This window comes from Halichoerus grypus, chromosome 2 (assembly GCF_964656455.1).
Source record: "Halichoerus grypus chromosome 2, mHalGry1.hap1.1, whole genome shotgun sequence".
Classification (NCBI taxonomy): Eukaryota; Metazoa; Chordata; class Mammalia; order Carnivora; family Phocidae; genus Halichoerus; species Halichoerus grypus.
In genome coordinates this window covers 93,086,393-93,113,001 of record NC_135713.1, presented here as the reverse complement: position 1 = coordinate 93,113,001, position 26,609 = coordinate 93,086,393, and the positions used below count along the sequence as shown (strand labels likewise).

General features: G+C 38.4%; 1 protein-coding gene across 1 annotated transcript in view; it reads left to right on the top strand.

The window, feature by feature from the left end:
• JMY (junction mediating and regulatory protein, p53 cofactor) overlaps positions 1 to 26,609 on the top strand; it is a 97,408-nt gene that overhangs the window by 51,080 nt on the left and 19,719 nt on the right. Inside the window, exons 4-7 of the mRNA XM_078067143.1 lie at positions 6,208 to 6,377; positions 20,069 to 20,234; positions 20,816 to 21,003; positions 23,769 to 23,855. Coding sequence (XP_077923269.1) covers positions 6,208 to 6,377; positions 20,069 to 20,234; positions 20,816 to 21,003; positions 23,769 to 23,855 — 611 coding nt within the window. The remainder of the gene's footprint in view (positions 1 to 6,207; positions 6,378 to 20,068; positions 20,235 to 20,815; positions 21,004 to 23,768; positions 23,856 to 26,609) is intronic.

Here is a 26,609-nt window from a genome sequence, read left to right as displayed (position 1 = left end):
CTTTGATTAATGATAAAAGCTTCATAATGAAATTTATTACCTACCTTATCAATTAACCCCTCCTCATTATTATTCAATAACTTTTTGGGTGTTTAGTCAGTTATTCTTCTAGAAGATAGTACTATAATCCTTTTTTAAAAAATTACTTCTTCTCAAACTAATGTAGTTCTTTTTTTTTTTTTTTTTTTTTTTTTTAAAGATTTGATTTATTTAGGGGCGCCTGGGTGGCTCAGTTGGTTAAGCGACTGCCTTCGGCTTAGGTCGTGATCCTGGAGTCCTGGGATCGAGTCCCACATCGGGCTCCCTGCTCAGCAGGGAGTCTGCTTCTCCCTCTCCATCTGACCCTCCCCCCTCTCATGCTCTCTCTATCTCATTCTCTCTCTCAAATAAATAAATAAAATCTTAAAAAAAAAAGATTTTATTTAGTTGACAGAGAGAGACAGCAAGAGAGGGAACACAAGCAGGGGGAGTGGGAGAGGGAGAAGCAGGCTTCCTACCGAGCAGGGAGCCCAATGTGGGGCTCAGTCTCAGGATCCTGGGATCATGACCTGAGCCGAAGGCAGACGCTTAAGGACTGAGCCACCCAGGTGCCCCACAGCAGTGGTTTTTAACTAAAGGTGATTGTGCCACACAAAAGGACATTTAACAGTCTCTGGAGACATTTTGGTTGTCCCAACACTGAGAGTGTTACTAGTATCAGTAGAGGCCATGGATTATGTTAAACATCCTATGTTACATAGGACAAGCCACCCTACGACGAAGAATTTTCTGGCTGAGAATGTCTAAAGTGCTGAGTTTGAGAAGCTTTAGTCTTCTTAAAAAAAAAAAAAGCATGGTCAATCATATCAGTAGATGCTGAAAAAGCATTTGACGAAATACAACGTGCTGTGTGTGATGAAAACACTCAGGAAACTAGGAATAGAAAAGAACTTCTTTAAATTTGGTAAAGGACATCTGCAAGAACTCTATAGCCAATATCACATTTAATGGTGGAAGACTGAATGCTTCCCCCCCTAGAATGGGTAAAAAGTCTAGGATGTTTACTCTTAACCCCTCTTATTCAACATAATAAAATAAATCTTATTTGTAATAAGGCAAGAAAAAGAAAGAAAAAGCTTATAGTTGGAAAGGAAAAAATAAATTGATTCCCATTTTAGATAATATTTTTTAGGTTGAAAATTGTATGGAATCTATTTTTAAAAACTTCCAACTACCAAGTGACTTTCTCAGGATAACAGGAAATATGGTCAGCAACCCAAAAATGAATCCTCTTTATATAAGCAAAGAATAGTTGGAAATAGAACATTTTTTTAAAATTCCATTTATAATAAGTCTGACAAAACATGTACAGGATTTGTAATGCTTACGATTAGATTAACAAGATGAAGAAACCACAAACCTAAGTAAATGGATAGACATGTTGTGTTCATGTATTGGAACGTCCAACATAGTAATGATGTCTGTTCTCTCCAAAGTGATCTGTAGATTTAACACACTGCCTACCAAAAAGCAGGACTTTTTCCTATAAATGTAAACAGGCTGATTCTAATTTTACATGGAAGGGCAAAGGAACTAAGATACCTAAAAAACAGTTTAGAAAAAAAGAAAAACAGAATCACGTTACCTGACTTTACAAATTATAGAGCCACTGTGGCATGGTATTATGGACGGGATAGACATGTGAACCAATGGGATAGAATAGAGAATAAGAAATAAACTCACAATATATGGCCATTTACTCTGCAGATTAGCACTGGAAAAGATGTTCAAGACCATTGGTCATTAGTATGCACATTAAAACCACAGTGAGTTAGCAACATACGCCTATTAGGATGGCTAAAAGAAAAAAATACTAACAATATTAAGGGCAGACAAGGATGTAGAGTAACTAGAACCCTCCTGTATTGCTGGTGGTAATGCAAAAGTGTACAATCTCGTGAAAATGAATGCAATTTTTTTTTAAAGATTTTATTTGAGGGAGATAGAGCAAGAGAGAGAGCACATGCAGAGGGCAGAGGGAGAGAGAGAGAAGCCGAATTTCTGAGCTGAGCAGGGAGCTCGACATGGGGCTTGATCCCAGGACTCTGGGATCATGACCCGAGCCAAAGGTAGACACTTAACTAACTGAGCCACCCAGCCGCCCCTGAATGCAATTTCTCATGTAAGTTAAAGATGTGCTTACCGTCTGACCTAGCAGTCCTACTTGAACAGACTTGCCTTAGAGCATTATGACAATTTTAAAAAATAAATTAAAAAACAGTACATTAAAATGTTAGTAATAGTTCCTTTTAACATTTAAAGATGTCTTTTCCTGGGCACCTGGGTGGCTCAGTTGGTTAAGCGACTGCCTTCTGCTCAGGTCATGATCCTGGAGTCCCTGGATCGAGTCCATCATTGGGCTCCCTGCTCGGCAGGGAGTCTGCTTCTCCCTCTGACCCTCCCCCCCCATGTGCTTTCTCTCTCTCATTCTCTCTCTCTCAAATAAATAAATAAAATCTTTAAAAAAAAAAAAGTCTTTTCCTACTGTAAACTATTTTTATGAAATAGTTTTCTGTAAATTATTTGGTTTAGAGTCTGCTTTCTGTGCTTTCTAGGTGCATTCTTTAATGTTTTTAAAAAAGTTTGCATTATGATTAAAAATACATAACCATTATGGGGTGCCTGGGTGGTTCAGTCGGTTAAGCATCTGACTCTTCATTTGGGCCCAGGTCATGATCTCAGGTTCCTGGGATCGAGCCCCATGTTGGGCTCTTTGTTCAGTGGGAGTCTGTTTAAGATTCTCTCCCTCTCTTTCTGCCCCTCCCCTTGTTCTCTCTTTCTCAAATTAATAAATTTAGAAATATATAACCATTATAGAAAATTTAGAATATTAGAGGGGGGAAACCCTACATACATCTGTAATCCTACTGCCTATGCAACCACTTTGTGTTTCTATCAATTTTTTTTTTCTATTTATGGCTTATTACAGAATTGCCGTGATTTTGTATATATTTTTATATATGGTTCATAATTCTGGCTCTATACAATTTTGATGATTGCTCTTATTTTATACTTCTCCAATTTTAAGTAAAATATTTTTGTATATGACAGGCATCATTATAGGGTTCCAAATTCTTCATTAGAGTCACTGTAGACTTCTTTATATCTCACTTCTGGTGACTTTATCCTAGTAGGAAGCTTTTGAACCCAAACAGAGAGATATTTGCTTGGCCGTTCAATTTTCCTTTATTTTCCTTTTCTGAGTATGTTTCCTTCCTCCCATGTCAGGGAAACAGAATGAACTCTCTCTGGCTTTATGCTGCTGATAGTAATAGCTCTCCTTTATGTTTCCAGCCAGAAGGTAACTTTCTGATTTCTTTTTTTAGAGAAAGAGTAAAAGACGCCCTTTTATTTTTTTTTCATTTACTGAGCCAGATGTAACAATTTTGATATATTACTGCTTAGCTTTTATTTTAAATATTTGATTATTTATTTTAGAGAGAGATAGAGAGGGAGGGAGGAAGGGAGTGAGCACATGAGCAGGAAGGGCAGAGGAGAAGGAGAGAGAATCTCAAGCAGACTCTGTGCTGAGCACAGAGCTGGGTGTGGGGCTGGATCTCATGACCCTGAGTTCACTACCTGGGCTGAAACCAGGAGTCAGACGCTTAACTGACCGTGCCACCCAGGCGCCCCTATTATTGCTTAGCTTTTTTTTTTTTTTTTAAGATTTTATTTATTTATTTGACAGAGAGAGAGAGCACAAACAGGGGGAGCAGCAGGCAGAGAGAGAGGGAGAAGCAGGCTCCCCGCTGAGCAGGGAGCCCAATGTGAGGCTCCATCCCAGGACCCCCTGGACCATGCCCTGAGCCGAAGGCAGACATTTAACTGACTGAACCACCCAGCCGCCCCTATTGCTTAACTTTAAAAACATCTTAAATAGGCTCATTTCTGACAGGTATATATGTTAGCATATTAAACTTTTTAAAAAATAGATTGAACATGATATTTTTTGAACACCAGAACTATATTGCACTCAGAGATTTTTTTTACATATACAGATCATCATACACTATTATTACAGAGTTGTTACTCTGAAAATGTGAAAGGTCCCTTAGCAAGAATCTTTATTCTTGCCAGCAGAGGGAGAGAAGAATCTGTTTTAGAGATATTCCAAGGGTATTCCAAGTATTTTACATTCACAAACAATTTTCTGTGTCACTGTTGTATTTCTGAGCTGTTGGGGAAAATAATTCCACTTGAAGAGAATAACAGTGAGATGTAAGAATATGTTCTAGCCAAGGTATTAGAAGACAAAGTATGGATTAGCTCTTGTGGTAGGTAACAACATGAGACTGAATTAGGACAGGAAGCTACTTCTGACAGTAAGGTGGAGAGCAAGAGAGTTGGTGCCATGGGAAGTGGAAGAGACACACGAAATAACTCTCATTATCTCATTTAATTTCCACAAAAGCTTTTGAACTAGATACTCTATGTCCTTTTTTCACAAGCAAGGGAATGGAGCCCCAGAACAATGACATTTCTTGCCAAAAGTTACATGTCAGTTACAGGTGGAATTGGGAATTTAACTCTATTATTTCACTCCAAATCCTCTGATTTTTGTTTTCCTACATTGTACTACTATATTGATCTTATGGTTGCAGAAATACTATATATACAGTTTAAAAGATAGGTAGAACTTTAAAATGGCAAAGTCATTTGATATTTAACCAGTGAGTAGATTTTGTTAGAAAGCCTAAAATCGAGATTCAGAGCAAGATTATGCATTGAAAAATTACCTTTTATGTTAGCACTTGAAGGCCACAGAAAAACTGAAACCCAAAGAACCTATTTAACTATATTGAGAGGAGAATCTAAGTCAGCACAGTGCCTCATCTGTTATAATAGGAACTCAACGGATAGTTTTTAAAGTCTATATAAATTGAGAAACAGTCAATTTTTATAAAAAATACTGTTTTATAAAAACTATTTTTATATGGAGGTAACCACCAGAAACAAAAGTTGGTTACATCTGGGCATTGAGATTAAGGGGTCGAGGAGAGCTGAGCCCGAGAAACTGCTCTTTTTCTTTAGCAGCCTGCCTGTACAGATTTAATTTTTAAGTATGTCCATGTATTATTGTAAAAAAAAATGTAAGATTTCACAAAACTCGGAGACAAAGATTTACTGAGATATACTTCATTGCAAAAGATGGTTAGGACATAATAGTACAGAATTACCATTTACATATAAAAGATACTACTAGTGAACGTGTAGTGACTTAAAGAGCTGGACTAGTTCACTGCTAAATAGATAGCTATCTTTTTTGTGATTTGTGTGTCTGACCTGTTAAAGTGCTTGGGCATAATGATGGTTGGTTTAATTGTATAGGACCCAGGATCTCAGTGATAAGCTTCTTTAACTGGAAAAGATACTAGCTGTTTGATTGTCAAGAAGTATCTCTTGAAGTAGGGCTCTGTTGTGGCAAATAAAAAGTTACTTTTTTCTTTTCCTTTTTGGGGTGTGTGGGAGAGGAAGTTGGGTGTTTTCCCTGGGACTTGGTTGTAGTGCTCCAACTCTAACCTCAGAATAAGCTCCATGCTAACATCTAGGATTTTTTTTCCCTTCATCAGATCATTATAATATTTTTGGAGGAACTCAGAATGATAAGATTAACACATGGATTTAAATAAATAATTTCAAAGAATCTTGAATAGTTAGGACTCTCATTTCAATTAATGTACCCAAGAAAAAGTGTAACCCTTTATAAAGTATGTATAAAATCTTTGAGGGATGCCTGGGTGGCTCAATTGGTTAAGCGTCTGCCTTCGGCTCAGATCATGATCTCAGGGTCCTGGGATCGAGCCCCACATTGGGCTCCTTGCTCAGCGGGGAATCTGCTCCCTCTCCCTCTGCCTGCCGCTCCCCCTGCTTGTGCTGTCTGTCAAATAAATAAGTAAAATCTTTTAAAAAAAAATAAAAGTTTTAAAATCTGACAACTCAGTTTTTATCTTCACAAAGTTATTTCTGATGATTATTTAGGATTCTTATTGAAGATAATAGAATCTAAGATATATTGAGTTATATTTTCAAGCTGCTAAGAGGTAACTTAAGGGAGTAGGATTTATTTGTTTATCATTATGTGTGTGGTCAGCGAGATCTAAAACTTTGAAATTCTTTAGTATCAAGTTGTCTTGTGTCTTAATGTCTCTACAAAATTATTATTAATAGCTGTGTATGATCGAATGAGAGCAGATCAGAAGAAATTCGGTAAAGCATCATGGGCAGCAGCTGCAGAACGTATGGAAAAACTCCAGTATGCAGTTTCTAAGGAGACTCTGCAGATGATGAGAGCGAAAGAGATCTGTTTGGAACAGAGGAAACATGCACTGAAAGAAGAGGTAACAAAAACCATCAAAAATATATATAAAATTTAGAAAGATGATGTGTGATTTGTTTTTTATCTTTGTACAAGACTGGCATTTTTCTGACACTGCAGGCTGTTGTTAATTTTGCATTGTTTCCGTGAGATGATAACAGTCATGATGGAGCCTGTCCTTGGAGTTGCCGGTAAGAGACAAGGTAGAGAGAGAGGAGGGAGAGACAGAGGAGGGGGAGAGAGAGGGGAGGGAGACGTTCGAGGTACTCTCGCAGCATCACAGCGTGGCTGTAGGCAATAGTGCACTCTTATAAAGGAGGTTGACATTAGAATTTCTTTGTTGTCTTTAAACTTTTTTGTACTATAAGGTTCATAGCTTTATTAAGAAAGTTTCAGTGCCCAGAGAAATACAGAAAAATCTTAAGGCCTTAGAATTTTGTTAGAATTGATTATATTATAGTCAAACCATTACCTTTTGGAGCTTCCCTTTTTATTCCTACTGGAACACAAAACAGGAGAGATCCTCAGCAGAGGTCCAGTTTTCTTGACTGTGCATCATTAAAACCTCGTCATGAATACCCCTCCAAAAAAGAATAGTTTTAGAAATCCTTGAAGAGGTTGCTGATAAACTTATGTAAAATATATCTAAAATGATCTTTTTTTTTTTTTTAATGATTTTATTTATTTATTTGACAGAGAGAGACACAGCGAGAGAGGGAACACAAGCAAGGGGGAGTAGGAGAGGGAGAAGCGGGCTTCCCGCCGAGCAGGGAGCCCAATGCGGGGCTCGATCCCAGGACCCTGGGATTATGACCTGAGCCGAAGGCAGACGCTTAACCGACTGAGCCACCCAGGCGCCTCTATCTAAAATGATCTTTTAAAAATTAACCATGTTTCGGGTGTCTGGATAGCTCAGTCAGTTGAGCATCCAGCTCTTGATTTTGGCTGGTTGTCTCGTGGTCATGGGATTGAGCACCACGTTGAGCTCAGTATGGAGTCTGCATGGGATTCTCCCTCCCTCCCCCCACTCGTGTGTACGTGCTCTCTCTCTCTGTCATAAATAAAACCTTAAAAAAAAAGGGGGTGCTTGGATGGCTCAGTCATTAAGCGTCTGCCTTGGGCTCAGGTCATGATCCCGGGGTCCTGGGATTGAGCCCCACATGGGGCTCCCTGCTCCGCAGGAGGCCTGCTTCTCCCTCTCCCCCTACTTGTGTTCCCTCTCTCGCTGTGTCTCTCTCTGTCAAATAAATAAATAAAATCTTCAAAAAAAAAAAAAAAATCTTAAAAAAAGAAAAACCTAACCACTTTTTTTCATGGTCATCCTGTTCTTCAGTGGTTTTAGTATTCATACTCATACTGCCCAGTGCAACACGGAATATACCATTGATGCCCATGTCTTGGTGAAAATAGTGAAACCATTAGATGTATACTATTTTTCATTACCTCCCAGGCCATTATTTTTTAAATGCTATTAAACATTTTATGTTTTGTTATTAAATTGGGCCAGAACAGATTGCTTTTCATGAAAGAGTACTCAAATATCTACATTGGTCTTTTGCTGATAGTTTTCCTAAGTATTAGAAGCAGCAAATCTTCATGTTGTTCAGGGGTCTCAACTCTAGTTTTAAAAGTGAATGAAGATTAAAGCTGGTGTTAGGGATGAACCTAAAAGGGTGTTCTAGATTGCATATAGTAGGACTTTATGGTTTAGGCACAATTACTCAGTTTGTGCCTTTTGTACCAAGAGTTAAAAAATATTTCAGAGATGAAAAATATTTGAATCATTATATAAATTTTGGATTGTTTCCCCTTGTTTTCATTTGAGATAATTAACAATTTATTGTATCATTATTTTATTAAGGCATTTTTGAAAAAAAAAAGTCACTTTTTTGGGCTGATACAGTATGCACGAAATATTTTTTTCTTTTTTCTTTTTTTTTTTAAAGATTTTATTTATTTGACAGAGAGAGAGCAGGAGAGCACAAGAAGTGAGAGCGGCAGAGGGAGAGGGAGAAGCAGGCCCCCTGCCCAGCAGGGAGCCCGATGAGGGGCTTGATCCCAGGACTCTGGGATCATGACCTGAGCCGAAGGCAGTCGCTTAACCAACTGAGCCACCCAGGCGCCCTGCATGAAATATTTCCAAAACCAAACTACTTCATTTCCTCTTACTAGATCTTCTTAAATCTTCCTTTCTGTTAAAGCCTCAGTTCTTCAAGATACTCCAGGCTCAAAACTTTAACTCTTCCCTTTCATTTGTCGGCTTTTTCTGCCTTTTGGAATCCTCCCCAATTCACATGTCCCTCCTCAGTTATTTATTCAACAAACATTTATTAAGTGGGTTTTTTTGTTGTTGTTGTTGTTGTTTGTCAACAGTTTTAATGGGTGATTGAGATAAAGAAAGACATGATTAATACCCCTTGTCTCCCTATCTCCCTCCAACACGTTTTAAAGCCTAAATAAGATGCAGCCACAGTGTTTAGAGTTCTTTGTGGTGGGGCAAGACATGTACAGTGTGAAAATAAGCTGTGAGATAAGCAGCTATCATTATATACAAGGTGGACCATTGCAGGAGTACTCAGCTTTGACCAGAGGGTCCTAGGTAAAGAGAACTATATGTTCCAGGAGCCCCAGGGGCAGGGAGGAAGAGTCAGCCTAGTTTTCTGGACCAAGAGTCATGAGAGATGAGGTTGAAAAAGTAAGCAAAATTTGGGGCTAGCCTTCTACATCCTACCAAGGAGTTTGAATTTCGCACTAAAAGCAGTATGGAGCCACTCTAAGGTTTTCATCAAGGCGTAACACAATCAAATTTATTTTTATGAAATAATGACTCTGACCAGTTCATAGAGAATTGACTGGAAAGTCATTCTTCAATCTTGAGCCATTTTCCTCACATGCTTTTCTAACTGTTTCATTGTTGATAGTGGAAAGCAAGACATTTCTCAAAAATGAGTGTAAATACCAGGAATGTAGACCCTTCACTCAATAACAAAAGAGGTTTAAGTTGAAGGCAATAGGGAATTGGGAAAAGTTAAATCTACGTTATGTTTTGGATCTGAAATTGCTCCTTTAAAAACTACTCAGGTTTGCACAGCGTTCTTGGGTAGTTAAGTGAGTAAAGGCAGGTTGGTGATGGTCAGATCCAGACTGCACACCACCCAGGCTCCTGAGTATACTCAGGCTGTGCCTTTGTTCAAGTAGTACTGAAGTCATCTTGTAAGGGCTGATTAAAGGAGGCAAGAAGTGTGGCGTTTTATTGGGCAGAGGAGGATGAACTGGGTGAGGCAACTGAATTTGTGTTAGTTATTTTTAAAAAGCAATTATACCTCAGAAGGATTAGAGTAAAATTATTTGTCTGATTAGATTTGTTGTACAGTTCCCCTTTATCCACAGTTTTGCTTTCCACAGTCAGCCATCGTCCTGAAGCAAATGATCCTCCTCCTGATATATTGCCAGAAGCTCAGTACTAGCTAATGCTGCATCACAGTGCCTACGTCATTCACCTCACAGGTGAATGGGTGAAGAGTGAGCACAGTACAAGAAGATACTTTGAGAGAGAGACCACATTCACATAACTTTTATTACAATATATTATAATTGTTTTATTGTTCTTAACCTCTTACTGTGCCTAATTTGTCAAATATACTTCATCATAGGTATGTATGTATATATAGGTTTCAGTACTATCTGTGGTTTCAGGCATCCACTGGGGGTCTTGGAACGTATCCCATGTTGTACTTTGTAGCCCACAGTGGTTTTTTAAAACCACATTAAGACATAATTTGTGTACACCTGAAACTAACATAACATTGTTAACTATACTTCAATTTAAAAAAATTCACTATACAATTAAAAAATTTCACTAAACTGTACTTCAATTAAAATACCATACCGTTCACTCATTTAAAGTATATAGATTCAGTGCTGTTTAGTATACTAACAGAATTACACACGTCACCACAATCAACTTTAGAACATTTTCATCACCCTGGAAATAAACCTGACCCCGTTAGCAGTGATTCCCCATCTCCTCTCTAAACTTTCCTAGCTGACCATTAATCTTTCTATAAATTTGCTATCCTGGATATTTCATATAAATGGAATCATAAAACATGTGGGTTTTTTTTTAAACATTTATACTTAACATAATGTTTTCACAGTTCATGCTGTAGCATGCATGAGTGTTTAAGTTAGTTTTTTTGTAGAATGATACTGTATTCTGTGATTAATACCACATTTTGTGCATTCATCAGTTGATGAACATTTGGGCTCTTTCCACTTTGGGAGTATTATGAACAATGCTGCTGTAAACTTTCATGCTCAGGATTTTCATTTATCTTGGTATATACTTAGGAGTCAAACTGCTGTTAACTTTTTGAGGAACTGCCAGGCTGTTTTCCTAAGCAGCTGTACATTTACATTTACATTCCCACCAGCCGTGTACAACAGTTAGAATTTCTCCACATCTTTCTTTTTTTTTTTTTATTTTTTTTTATTTTTTTATTTTTTTTTAAAGATTTTATTTATTTATTCATGAGAGACAAAGAGAGAGAGAGGCAGAGGGAGAAGCAGGCTCCCAAGGAGCAGAGAGCCCGATGCGGGACTCGATCCCAGGACCCTGGGATCATGACCTGAGCCGAAGGCAGACGCTTAACCATCTGAGCCACCCAGGCGCCCTCTCCACATCTTTCATCTCATCATTAATACTTAAAATTTGTCTCTTTTACATTATAGCATGCTGGTGAGTGTGAAGTGGTTATCTGATTTGCATTTTCGTCATGGTATTGAGTATCTTTCTGTGTGCTTATTGGCCAGTTATACTAGATACAGCTCTTATATGGGATACATGATTTGAAAATATTTGCTCCCATTCTATGGATTGACCATATTGGTTTTTAGACACTGGCTATATCTGAGAGTACTGTATTTTAGTTTCTACGGGAAAACAAATCGCCTCCACTTTTTTACTGTATGAAATTTTTTTTTTGGCTTAGAAGGTAGACTTAGGTAGTCCTTACTGACATTTTAAAAGTGCATATGCTTAACTCTTGTTTAAAAAATAGTATGAGAGGGGTGCCTGGGTGGCTCAGTCGGTTAAGCATCTGCCTTCGGCTCAGGTCGTGATCCCAGGGTCCTGGGATCGAGCCCCGCATCGGGCTCCCTGCTCAGTGGGAAGCCTGCTTCTCCCTCTCCCACTCCCTCTGCTTGTGTTCCTTCTCTCGCTGTGTCTCCCTCTGTCAAATAAATAAAATCTTTAAAAAAAAAAATAAAATAAAATAAAAAATAGTATGAGATAACATAGTTATGGCTTTGATCTAGAAAGAAGTCTTTTGTTAATAATTTTAAATTGTGATTTTTACCCTTAGGTTTTATTTGCTACTAGTGTTGGTAAAATTGTAACTTGTCTTGTCCTAGAACTTTTTCACACTATATTCAGCATCTCTTTGCAAGGATTTCAGTCCCACTTGTGTTCCCCTGTAGCATTTCTACTGCAGTCTCCTTCTCCTGATTAGCTTTCTCCCTTATGGGACTAGCTGTCTGATTTTTAAGTTCCAGAACTTTTAAAACTTAAAATCATAGCATTTTTGTTAGGTTTTTGTTTTTAAATCCTAGCATTTTTTTTTTGCCTGTGAAGTAGAGAACCATTCTTTGTCTTCCTCACATGTACTAGCTTTGTTGTTCTAGCCAGCTGACACTGAGTTACAGGGTACCTAAAAGAACTGCTTGAGGGTAAGATTTCTGGTTATTAGCTATTGTAAGAACATTGTTCTTACTGGAATTGGTCTAGGGTGGTAGAAGAAGGGCTGGGCTAAAATGGGCCCCAAGAGTCTGGGATTTTTATCTGTGGGGTCATTTTCCCTGGGGCCACCCCATTACCTTAATAGTCTGCTTCTTAATGTTCTGGATTGTGCTTGAATTCTTCAAAGGGTTTGGTAAACCCGTCAGTCATTCTTACCAGGTTTATGCTTGAGTGTATATAATGTACGTATTGTGATGTACTGCACCAGTTTTATTAGCATTAATTTAAGGTGACCACATTACTCATGAGAAACAGAGCAAAAATGCATTATTAAGCCCATCCCAAACAAATGATTTCCCAGTGAAGGCTTTATAATACAGTACTACTCTGTGATTTAAATTATGGGGAAACTTTTGTTCTTTAAAAAATGTCAGTATGTTATGTCTTGGGTTTTTTAAAAACAAAACTTTTTTCTGGTGTGACAATATAAAATACTTTAAAAATTAAAAATATTCAGTAATATTTGCCGTGAGTATAGTGCTGAACTTGAAACACAACTTTCAAGGTAACTCTGACAAATTTTACCTACATAAGCAAAATTCTCTTTGCCTTTTAAATTCTTTAACTTCTATGGGCCACCTGGGTGGCACAGTTGGTTAAGTGTCTGACTCCTAGTTTCAACTCAGATCGTGATTTCAGGGTCGTGAGATTGAGCCCTGCATGGGGCTCCACACTCAGTGCAGGGTCTGCTTAAGATTCTTTCTCCCTTTCCCTCTGCCACTCCCCACTACACACACACACACACACACACACACACACACACACGTGCACTTTCTCAAATAAATAAATCTTAAAAAATAAATTCTTCTTTAAATATTCTTTAAGAGTATGTACCATTCCTTTTAATCTGTCTTCTTTTTAAATGTTCCTGGGTCTTGATTGTAGTCCTTCTTTTACCCTTTTTAGGTCACAGACTCCTGCCCCATTAAGAATTTGAAAAGTAGGGGTGCCTGGGTGGCTCAGTCATTAAGCATCTGCCTTCGGCTCAGGTCGTGATCCCGAGGTCCTGGGATTGAGCCCCGCATTGGGCTCCCTGCTCAGTGGGAAGCCCGTTTCTCCCTCTCCCAACTCCCCCTGCTTGTGTTCCCTCTCTCGCTGTGTCTCTCTCTGTCAAATAAATAACATCTTTAAAAAAAAAAAAAAGAATTTGAAAAGTAGGAGCCCTATACTAAGAGAAATATGCATGTACACACAGCTCTGCACACAAATTTTGTAGGTTCCCAAATCATCTATACCTGAACCTCTGATCCCAGACTGCCACTGGTGTTGAAATTTTCCCATCAAAAACTCCTGAAAATATCAGTGTCTTTTTGGCTCAATACCTTTGAAAGAACCCAGGGTAAGTTTAATTAGTTGCAGCTACTTCACTCCACTCTTTGAATAGTATACTCCCTCCCCTCCAGTCCATACACAAAAGTAATAGCACAATCTGGCTATGTGAGTACAGTTTGACTTTCAAATCTGTATTATTTACAGGTTATATCAGATATATTTTAAAACATTGAACAAGATAAGAATATATAAAATCACACATGGTTAGAAGTAGCATATATGTTAGAAGTGTTATTAAAGTAAGGATTATTAATTGAATTAGGGATTTTGTTAAGGTGCTAGCATGAAACAAATCAGAAAATACAATCACATCTCATTTAATGTTTGCTGTTATCTTCTGATTAACCATGTTCTCTGGCTAACTGGGAATTAACCAGGAAACTCTTTTGGATGACAGTCCTTCTGAAGGTTCTAAAAATATATCAATGTGCTTTCTTGTCTTGGCAGAGAATTTTAACCATTACCCATCCTTTTTTTTTTTTTTTTTTTTTTTTTAAAGTAGTCTCCACATCTAGTATGGAGCCCAACTTGGGGCTTGAACTCATGACCCTGAGATTAAGACCTGAACTGAGATCAGGAGTCAGACATTTAACTGATTGATCCACCCAGGCACTCCACCCCCCGCTTTAAAAAATGATTCCTTGAGGTCATCTTTATGGACATACATATATGAGCTGAATATGTAACAATCCTAAGGCTACTTTCTTATAATCCATACTTTTATCTTTCTCCTTTTTTTTCTAAGATTTTTTTATTTATTTGTCAGAGAGAGCACAAGCAGTGGGGGTGGCAGGCAGAGGCAGGAGGAGAAGCAGGCTTCCAGCTGAGCAAGGAGCCCGATGTGGCCCTCGATCCCAGGACCCTGGGATTATGATCTGAGCCGAAGGTAGACGCTTAACCGACTGAGCCACCCAGGTGTCCCTTTTGTCTTTCTCCTAAAAGCATATAGCTAAAATATGATTAAGGTTATATTACCCCATGTCAGTTTTACATAAGTCATCAAGTATATATTGAACATTTATAGTATCTAGATGGTGCTATTCAATAGAACTTCCTACAACAATGGAAATGTTTTATATTTGCACTTTCTTGTAGTATACCTATTAGCCAGATATCTATTGAGCTCTTGAAATGTGATTTATGTGACAGAGGAACAGAATTTTAATTTAATCTATATTTAAATAGCCATATGCAGCTTGTGGCTACTATATTAGACAGAATAATGTAGATCCTGATTCTGCAAACTCTAACTTACATAACCTTGGGTAAATTAGTTAACCTCTCTATAAAATATGATTAGTATAGATCTTTTTGGAAAGTTACGTTTCCATTGGTTAATGCCTATAAAGCATTTAGCATAATGCCTTGCATGTCAAGTAAGAACGCAATAAATACTAGACATTATTATGCAAGTATCAAGGAAGGGAATACAAAGATAGGAAAAATGTAATTCCCATGCGTAAGACAGTTGCATTTCAAATGGGCCTTGCCAAAAAGTTTCAACAGTGAGGAGCTTTGATGTGGTGGACACGGTCTGAACAGAGGCAGGGCAGCTGGGTTGCTTGTACAGGCAGAGAGGCTGCTTTTTTATTTTAAATTTATTAATAAATAGAGTCTGTTCCATATCTGCATGCCAGAAATTTCAAAGTCTCCTAAGTACAAAAAGCTAGGTTCCATTCTTAGTTTTTTGTTTTTTTTTAAAGATTTTATTTATTCATTTGACAGAGAGACACACAGCGAGAGAGGGAACACAAGCAGGGGGAGGGAGAGGGAGAAGCAGGCCTCCTGCTGAGCAAGGAGCCCGATGCGGGGCTCGACCCCAGGACCCTGGGATCATGACCTGAGCCAAAGGCAGACGCTTAACAACTGAGCCACCTAGGCGCCCCAAAAGTTTTAATTTATATTACTTATCAAATTCTGTGTTAGCCATCTAAATATACTTTGATATTGGTTACAAAAAAATAAATAGGAAAGCTTTAAATGTTTTAGACCCTATACTTAGTGCTTTATATATTGTCTCATTTAATTTTCGAACATAACCCTTTATATTCCAAGCCTATAAGCCATTATCTGAAACCCCTGAGGCCAGATCTATTTTATTTATTTATTTTTAAGATTTTATTTATTTGAGAGAGCATGAGTGGGGGTGGGGGCAGGGAGAAGTAGGCTCCCCACTCAGCAGGACCATAGGATCATGATCTGATCATGCTGGCAGGACCCTGGGATCATGACCCTAGCCAAAGGCAGATGCTTAACCAACTGAACCACCCAGGCGCCCCGAGATCTGTTTTAGAATTCTAAGTTTTTCATAATTTAGATAATTTAGGGTATGTAATTTCTAGACAAGTGTTACTTTTCCAATAATGAAACATACTTATATTAAATGGAATAAATAGGGCTTCACATCAGTTCAGATCATATCTTCCTACAAATGGATTGTAAGATTAGGTTTTGACATCAAAGAAATTAAGGCTATTTTCAGTTTTTTAAGATTTCTAAAATGTGGAATTTCAGATAATTCCTTCTGTTTATATGTATTCTCCATATTTGTGTAGCTGGTATTGGTGGAAACTCTATACTCAGGTTTATCTGGTACCATTTCTCATGTACTATATTTTCCATGTAATAAAAGGGCTAGTCTTGATTGAGAGCTTGCTGAGCTTTCCTTTAATGTTATTTCTCTTGTTCTATGCGTCGTTTTCATGACGACTCTTTGACCCCACACTTCATTTATTGCTAACTGCCATACTCTGTGTAACTCAAACAGCACCAGGTGCCCAGTGAGTATTTTTTGAATGAATGACTCCACCCACAGATACACTGAAAGCTTTATTTTTCATAGCCCCTCACATGTCATGAGGTTTTTACCTAGCACAGTAGGGTGAAAGGCAGGACAGGGACATTAGTTTGTATAAATTGCTTTATCTCTGGTTTCATGATTTTCTATAGTCAAAATAGGTACACAAGAAAACCATTATTGTTAATGTGCCTGGTGGGAATGATCAGTGGGGTCAGTAGTGTATGATGTACTTATGTGGATGTATGGATATTGATTCATACTTAATTTTCCTGCTAGATTTACTGTAAAAAACATTTTGCTTTATTTCCTTTTTTATACTTAATAGAATGCTCCTCCCTACTTCTGTCTAGTGGAAAGGCCATTCTTGTAGGAATTGGGAGAATTGGGTCAGGCTCCAGCGTTGCTGGTATTATCGCTGGGTCACAGTGGGAAGGCAGTTTGTTTTGGGGTCTTGATATCCTGATAGCAAAAGTTTGTTTATTCAGGGGGCGCCTGGGTGACTCAGTCAGTTGAGTGTCCAACTTTTGGTTTTGGCTTGGGTCGTGATCTTGGGTTTGTGGGACCAAGCCTCTTGTCAGGCTCACACTCAGTGGGGAGTCTGCCTGGGATTCTCTCTCTTGCTCTCCCCCTCTGCCCCTCCCCTGGCTCATGTGCTCTCACCCTCTCTTGCGTGCATGCATGCTCTCTCTCAAATAATAAATAGATTTTTTTTTTTTAAGTTTGTTTTTTCAGAAGGTAAAAGTTGAGCTAAGTAAAATTTCAGGGTAGCAGAGTTTTTATTGGCATTCTGTTGTCTCCTTTGAGCGCTTAACCTACTTTCTAGGCTTCCTTCTTGCCCAGGGAAGCAGTGACCTCAGGCATAAAAAAGGTGCCCCAGCTGTGGCACCTACTTTCTCTGCACTGCTCCATTGTCCAGAAATAGTAGTCCTTTCACTCTGGATTCCCATTCCCTTAGTTCTGTGGCTGTCAGCTGAAGTAGGTGCCAGGAAGAAATCCGTCTGGAAATTACAGCTAATATAGGGAAGAGACTTGGTACAGCATAGCCTTCCCATGTCTCTGCATGTCTTTCACTGAGGATTTTGCCTCACTGTTAAAGTTTAAATAACCTCAGAGGACAGTTTTGTCCTTCCAGATTTCCCTGATTTGTCTCTTAATCCCTTTCTCCTTAGCTTAGCCCATAAAAGTCCTCTCTCCTGAGTCCTTACAACCCTTTTACTTACCCTGATGCCCACCGCTGCCCTATTGTTTGTTTTCTCAGAGGTTGGGATTCAACAGATCCTTAGTCTGCATTTCTGCCTCTGATGAGGTTTTGTCCTTTTTGAACCTCACCATGGCAGATCCACCTCTGGAGTCCTTGCTTTGAATAGAACTCAGTAAACCAGAAAGGTGGGGGTGAGGTCACTTCTTTTAAGGAAACACCCCGTCCTTTCTCAGTTGGATATTTGATACTGACTGACTGTGTAAAGGGACGTCAGCAGGGGGCTCTCAACTTTTTTCCTTAGCCTAAGGATTAGACAAGGGAGTCCAACTTAGAGAGTGCTGGGGAAGCTTTAGCACAGTGTTACGAACATGGCACATAAATGGTTCTTTCCAGCTGGAGAGAACTAAAGATAGTGAAGGTGGAACTAACAGCCTGGATCTCTACCCGGACATTGTCACTGGAACTGATCTTACGAGAAGGTTTTTAGACCAATGCATATTAAGGTTTTATCTTAACTGATTATAATTCCCTAGAAAATAAAGCTTCTAAAATTACATATTTCACGTGTTTGTATGCCGTGCGCACAGAAAGTGTGGTGTGGATAACAGGATTATGGATTCTGGAGCTATAGTCTCCAAAGCTGGGTAAGAGACCCAAGACAGTATGCAAAGGGTTGTTAATAATTTAAAGTGAGACTGGGAGTCTGAGGAAAGAAATCACACCTTAGATTCCTATTTTCAAAAACAGCAGGATTTCATTTTGTCAACATACTCTACAAGCCACTATAATGAAACCCTTTTGTGGTTCTATACTTATTGTCGGTCAGTCATAAAATACTTCCTAATGCAGCAGAATCTCTGGCTTCTAATTCATTAAATATAATATTTTTATAACATTTATTAAATAACATTGTATTTAATTAACCTGATTATTTTTAAATGTATACCATTGGACATTTAGATCACAGCCCAACTATTGCTTTGCAGGTTTTTTTTTTTAAGATTTTATTTATTTATTAGAGTGCCATGTGCACGCATGACTGGGGGGAGGAGCAGAGGGAGAGGGAGAAGCAGACTCCCTGCTGAGCGGGGAGCCTCGTTCAGGGCTCAGTCTCAGGACCCCAAGATCATGACTTGAGCTGAAGGCAGATGTTTAACCTACTGAGCCACCCAGGCGCCCCATGTTGCTTTGCAGTTTAAAAGGAACTTGAAATTATGTGCTAAAAAATATATATATATATATATTCTAGTCTTTAGGTAAGACTGTGTTGAGTAGAATGTAAAGGAAAGGCTGGACTCTTGTTTAAAACATACTCTCTCTATGTGCTAGCATGTTTCGCCAACCTCACTAGACAGAAAGGATTATTTTGCAGCAATAAGAACTGTCTTTGCTGTCACAGCTGTCCCAAGAGTACCAGCCAACTATCTCCTTAGTATTCTGGGATCCCCAGATGACCCCTCACATGAGCTCCCAAAACATTTCCCTTTTTCCTCTGTTCCTCCTCCACCCTTTTGGTAGTCAACTTACTGGGGTGCCAGTTGAGGCCAGGGCCTCCTCACCAATGTTGCTAGTTCCCCCAGGGCACACTGGTACCTGTACCAGGGGGCCCCTGGAGTTTCTAAGCATGAATCTTTAAACTGCCAAAGTGGTAGCACTATATTCTAAGAAGAAATGTTCTGGGAGAATGCTTTACTCTCTCACATGCTTGTACTTCACAGACTGCTGGCCATTCTGTCAGCTCCTTCTTACTGCCACCTTTCTCCATAGAGCCAAGTAGGAATTCATGGAAATAATGGGGTTGGGGACTAATACCTGAAGCATACTTTGCTGATAGTAATTTCCTTCTAATGCCTGGCAAAATCTCTTCTCCCTGTCTTTTCAGGACCAAAACCCGATTGAGCAACCAAGCAAACCTCATGCCTGACCAACTACCACTTCATGAGACATGCTTGGAAATCTTGAGTCCCACCTTAGGGTGGATATAGGATCCTGAGTGCATTACTTAAAGATACTAATAGTTATCATTATCAGTAGACTGCAGGGATTTCTAGAAAATCTGTTTTGTCATGTTCTCCTCACACCCACTCTCCTTGCTCCCCACTCACCAGATTCCAGAACCTAGCCAGGCTGTGACCATGGAGCACAACACATCTCTGGATGTGTAGGGAAACCAGACTTTTATCCCTTGGTTGTAACTATCCCAGTATGGCTTAATCTTACTCATCCATATATAATCTCTTTCGTCTATGGAAAAGAAAACTGAATAACTTAGCACATCTACTTTTGAGAAGAAAGGATACTTTTAATATTTATATCACAATAATTAGAATAATGGATTCTAAAGATGATCTGTAATATAAGTTAATTTACCATGTTTGCCTAGTTATTTCCAAAATTGTATTATGTCTCAATTATTACTATTTTTCTTTTAAAACATCTTTACTTCTTGCCTCTAAGTTTTTTTCTTGGAACAGTTGATTCATGGATTTATGCTGTATGATTAGTATTCATTTCTAATCCTAACTTGATTTTTTTTTTCTTATCCCCACCAGCTAGAAATATTTTTATTTTATTTTCACACAGATGCAGAGTTTGCAGGGTGGTACAGAAGCCATAGCCCGATTGGATCAATTAGAAGCTGATTATTATGATCTGCAACTTCAGCTGTATGAGGTACAGTTTGAAATCCTGAAGTGTGAAGAGTTATTATTGACAGCCCAACTGGAAAGCATCAAAAGACTTATATCGGGTACGGTGTACATTCAACCACGAAATCCAGAAAAAATTGAAAACATAGAGAAAATATATGTATTTGTCAGCTATGTTTCTTGAAACTTTTGAGACTAAAAGAGTCTTAACATAAAACCTTTTAGAGGAGCTCCTAAACTCAAGTCATTAGGTAGACTCAGCAATGCAACTATGTATTACTTATGTAAAATGCTTACTTTTGTTAGGTTGTTTCAGCCAGAAAATTTTTGAGTTTTGGGGATGATACTTAACATTTATTGAGCACTTAACTGCATGCCAGACACTGCTAAGCACTTCCTGTACACACTCACCCTAGAAGGTGTATTTCCCAATAATCACTATTTTACAAAGAAGCTCAAGAGGTCATGAATACAAGCCCCATGCTTGGGTATAGAGCTTACTGAAAGAAAAAAAAAGAAAATTAAAGACATATAGGATCAAACTGAGTCTTAATGAAAAAATAAGGGGCGGGGTGGGGTGTTGCCTGAGGTTACAGAACCAATAAGTGGATTAGAACCATGTTCTGTCTGGCTCCATAGCCCATGCTCTTAACCACTACCCCTTGTTGCTGTTTTGTTCTAGAAAAGAGAGATGAAGTGGTATACTATGACACTTATGAAAGCATGGAGGCCATGCTGGAGAAGGAAGAGATGGCAGCATCTGTGTACTTACAGAGAGAAGAGCTACAGAAACTTCAGCAGAAAGCACGCCAGCTAGAAGCAAGACGTGGACGGGTTTCAGCCAAGAAAGCCTACCTCAGAAATAAAAAGGTATAATAGGTATTTATTGAATAGACAGCCTTAATTTTAAATCCTGCTTTTAGTCGTTACTTAGTCCTTGACCCATATCTAATTCTAACCTGGTTTGTCACTAATATTTGTTTTAAAACTAAGTGAGAGTTACCTCTTCTCAATACTCGAGCCATTATATTAACATTTTATAGTTTTCCGAGAGCTGCCCTGTTAAACACATTAGAACAGCCAGTGATGATGTCCTGTTTACCCTGAAGGTGACTCTGCTAAAGGGCATGACTGCAGGATCCCATGTAATGCAATTCCTGGCTCCTTATTATTTAAGGAGGCCAGTGCTGTTCTAAATGAAGTCTTGGTTCTGACCTCAGTCTTGAAGGAATTATATATATATTAATCTAAATCTGAGGTAGGGAAAGCCACCCCCAGAGAATCTGCCTGTTTATACCAGCAGCCTCAGATCTGCTGCAACCCATCACATCACACAGAGTCAGGGGCCCTCAGTGGTCTTGTCCTCTCCCATCCTTACCCCTGTCCCTCCAAGCCTACCATCTGGGGTGGCAGGTCTGCAGGGGGAGGAAGTAATGACAAAAGATGGGTGGAAAGAGAGAAAACTAGAAACACTAAGTCCTAAAAAGAAAGACAACGAGAAGATCAACTGTATGATACAAAAGATAAAAACACACCTCTCCATGTAACATCGTCCTATAATCCTTGTCTCCATGTCATCATGCCCACAGTCACAGGGTGCTTGGCTTATCCAATATCCACAGTAGAATTGCATACCCAAGGGTAGTTCTGACTAAGAAAATCATGTCCTGCTTCTCCTCTTGAAAAAACAAAGATGGTCTCTGGCTATGCCATGAGGACTTGAAATCTGCGCTTTGTGATTGGACTTTTTAAGAAGAATAATAGAAACATTATTCTTTATGCATTTTTTATCTTCTTTAATGATACCACTAGTCAAATGAGATAATAATCTTTTGCCTAAAGCCGAGAAAGCTCCAAAAGTCAAAAGCGTTCTCATACTTGGTTTGGTGACAAGCCCAGACCTGAGCTGAGAGAAAGTCGTCCATCTCATAGTCCCCCATTTAATTTGACTATTCATATATTTCACTGCAAAAATGTTAGTATTACTTTTAGGGCGCTCTTTCAGATCCTGCTGGAGTTACTGGGTAGTGTGTATGCAACATATCACCTTTCTAAAATCTGAAAATAAGGGACTTGGGACCTATATTCTCATTTTGTAATCAAGGGAACTAAGGCTCCTCGTAGTTAAATAAATCACCCAGAGAAAAGCAGCTAGTTACTGTGCAGTGGTAGGATTCTGTCTTAGGTCTGTGTGATTTAGAAGCCTGAGTCATTGTACCACCATATCATGTTACTTATATATAATACTACCTTTGTTATCCCCGTGGAGACTGCCCTGAACAGTTTAATTTCAGGATCTGTACTTGTTAGGCAATAGAGTCAACCCAGTGTTGGTGAAAAAGACAACACAGTTGCTTTACAGTGTAGTTCACTGGCTTAAAAGGTCATTCATTATATCACTTTCTCTGGTTAGAAGAGTGATCTTTTGGTATAGTTTTGAGAGTGTTGGAAACTAATGGCCATCTTTTTATCTGGAGGACTTCTCTAGGAAGACCGAGGGAAAAAGATGTAGCGTGGTGCCATTAAATGTTGCCAGATGATAGTGCATTATTTTGTAAAGAGGCACGTATTTCCTAGTTTATTATTGTTTTTATTTTCATGTGATTAGAATAAGCATTCATATATATATATATATATTTTTTTTTTTTCGGTCATTCTGACTTTTTTATCTTTTTTTTTTTTTTTTTTTTTAAAGATTTTTTATTTATTTATTTGAGAGAGAGAGAATGAGAGAGAGCAAGCACATGAGAGGGGGGAGGGTCAGAGGGAGAAGCAGACTCCCTGCCGAGCAGGGAGCCCTATGCGGGACTCGATCCCGGGATTCCAGGATCATGACCTGAGCCGAAGGCAGTCACTTAACCAACTGAGCCACCCAGGCGCCCTCTGACTTTTTTATCTTTAAGGTCCCTTTTCACTCAATCTCTGATCATAAGGTACAGATTTCATAATACTATTTAAGCCACTCCAAGCAAAATCATGTTCTTTAACCCATCAGAGTTTAGAATACAGACTTTCAGCCAAGAGTTGTATATCCTTTTTTACTCAGACTAGTTTAAAGAGTACAATAAGACTTAGAATCTTTTGGCCACAGACTTCAGAGCTTAAAGAGAGCTTTGAGATTATCTAAGGATACCCTCGTCCACTCTTATCTTGCTGTATCCCTCCCCGTCCAAAAAAAAAAAAAAAAAAGTTTAGAAAAGAGGCGTTCTAGAGAAGTTAATATTTTTTTAGATCCTAATGATTTGGTTTCTGCTGCTTCAGTACTTCAGATGAGAAACCAAGCGTGGCCTACTTGGTGTTTTGCTATTGTAGGTACATGTTTTTGTTTTCAGTTTTTTTTAAAGATTTTTATTTATTTAACAGAGAGAGAGAGTGAAAGAGGGAACACAAGCAGGGGGAGTGGGAGAGGGAGAAGCAGGCTTCCCACTGAGCAGGGAGCCCAATGTAGGGCTTGATCCCAGGGTCCTGGGATCATGACCTGAGCTGAAGGCAAATGCTTAACAACTGAGCCACCCAGGTGCCCTATGTAGGTACATGTTAAGGTTAAAACTAAAACCCAATTAAATAAACTCTGGTGTGGTGTTCCGAGTCTTTCAGGTTTCACTTATATTAAAACACATTTTATGTATTTATAGGAAATTTGTATTGCAAAACACAATGAAAAGTTCCAACAGCGCCTTCGGAGTGAAGATGAATATAGAACCCATCACACAGTACAACTAGTAAGTTTGGACTTGTGGAGACTTAGAAGAAAACTTTGATTTTTACATGTCTCAAAATGAATAGGGAATAAGAAAATGTGAATAACTAGATGTTAGCATTAATTCCATATATATGTATGTAGGAATGTATGTAGTTCAATATGTATGCATATATATGCATACATTATTATTTAGAACAGTTTTAGACAAATTGACTAGATAACATAAACAATTCCTATATACTTCCACACATGCACAGCTTCTCCTTCCAACCAGAGTGTTGTACCTTTGTTACAGTCAGTGAATCAACGTTGATACATTGGTATCACCCAAGGTCCATAGTTTAGAGTTCATTCTTGGTGCTGTGTGTTCTGTTGGTTTTGACAAATGTATAGTGATAGGATATGAATCCACCATTATAATATCATACAGAACATTTTCACCACCCTGAGAGTGTCCTGTGTTCTATGTATTCATCCCCCTCTCTCTTCACACCCCTGGCAACCATTGATCTTTTTACTGTCTCCACAGTCTTGCCTTTTCTAGAATGTTTAATTGGAATCATACAGTATGTAGCCTTTTCTGATTGACATAACTCAGTAATATGCATTTAAGATTCCTCCATTTTCTTTCCTTTTTTTTCCGCCATGCATTTTCATGGCTTGATAGTTTATTTCTTTCTAGTGCCAGATAATATTCCATTGTCTGGGTACACCACAGTTTATTTATCGATTTCACCTACTGAGACATGTGGGTTGCTCCTATGTTTTGGCACTTATAAATAAAGTTGCTATAAACATTCATACAGGTTTTTGTGTGCACATAAGTTTTCATCTCTTGGGTAAATACCAAGGAGCACGATTGCTGGATTATAAGGTAAGAGTTGATTTAATTTTGTAGCAAACTGCGAAACTGTCTACCGGAGTGGCTATAGCATTTTGCATTGCTACCAACAATGAATGAGAGTTCCTATTGCTCCATATCCTTGCCAGCATTTGGTATTGTCAGTGTTTTGTTTTGTTTTGTTTTGTTTAAAGATTTTATTTATTTATTTATTTGAGAGAGAGAATGAGAGAGAGAGCTTGAGATGGGGGAGGGTCAGAGGGAGAAGCAGACTCCCTGCTGAGCAGGGAGCCCGATGCGGGACTCGATCCCGGGACTCCAGGATCATGACCTGAGCCGAAGGCAGTCGCTTAACCACCTGAGCCACCCAGGCGCCCCCAGTGTTTTGTATTTTAGCCATTCTAATTAGGAATGTGGTGGTATCTGATGAATGTTTAGTTTGCAGTTCCCTAGTGGTATATGATAATGAGCATCTTTTCATAATGCTTTCTTGTCATCTGTATATCTTCTTTGCTGAGGTTATGTACAGATCTTTTTCTGGTTTTTTAATTGGGTTGTTTGTTTTCTTTTTATTGAGTTTTAAGAATTCTTTATTCTGGATAAAGTCCTTTATCAGACAGGGTTTTTAAAAAGCATATTGTGGCTTGTCTTTTCATTTTCTTGACAGCATATCTTGCAGAATGGGGTATTTTTAATTTTAATTTTAATGTTAATGAAGGCCAGCTTATCACTTCTTTCTTTCATGAGTTGTACTTTTGGTGCTGTATCTAAAAAGTCCTCTCCAAACCCAGGGTCATCTATATTTTCTCCTATGTTATATTTGGGGAGCTTTATAATTTATTTTACATTTAAGTCTGTGATCTGTTTTGAGTTAATGTATGTGAAGGGTATAGGGTCTGTAGCTAAACTTCTTTTTAAATGTGAATGTGTAGTTGTTCCAACACCATTTCTTTAAAAAAAAAAAAAAAACAAAAACTGTCATTTCTCCATTGGATTGCCTTTGCTCTTCTTTTAAAGATCAGTTGATTAAATATATTTGGGTCAATTTTGTACTCTGTGTTGTCATATTGATCTAGGTCTTTTGCTGCTCCAAAGCTAGTCAGTAAGCACAAAATAAGCAACTGAAATTTTGGCTAGGATTACATCATATTTATAGGTTAAGTTTCGGAATAATGGACACCTTAATATTGTGTCTTCCTGTCTATAAACAAGGAATTAGCTCTTCATTTTTTAAGATCTTTTTTGATTTCTTCTGTAAGTTTTATAGTTGGCCTCATATAGATCTTATTCATATTTTATTAGATTTGTGCCTAAATCTTTCTGTTTTTTTGGTGGTAATGTAAAGAGTTAAACTTTGAGATGTTCGTTGCTGGTCCATTAGAAAGCATTTGGCTTTTCTATGTCAACCTTGTATCCTGCAGCCGAGCTATAATCCACTCATTAGTCCAGGAGCTTTCTTTTTCTGTTGGTTCTTTTAGGTTTTCTCCCTGAACAGTCTTGTCATCTGCAAATGAAGACAGGTGTATTTCTTCTATCCCAATCTGTACACCTTTTACTTACTCCACTTTTTCCAGTAGCTAGGGCTTTCAGTATGATGCTAATAAGTAAGAAGGAATGGTGAGAGGGGACAGCTTTGTCTTCTCCTGCTCTTAACAAGAAGGCTTCTAGTTTCTGACCATTAACTACCATGCTTAGCTATAGGGTTTTTGGTAGATATTCCTTATCAAGGTGAGGAACTTACTCTCTCTGATTTACTGAGATCATTAGTTCACTTTTTTAAAAAATTGCATTAGAAATCTTCTACGCCCAGCATCGCTACACCTCATTATGTCTGCAGTGTATTATCCTGATAGTAGTCTTTTCAGACACCCGTGTCTTAGATTACTCAACCAATAATTTTAAATTTCATTAAATAGTAGAAATGCTGACATG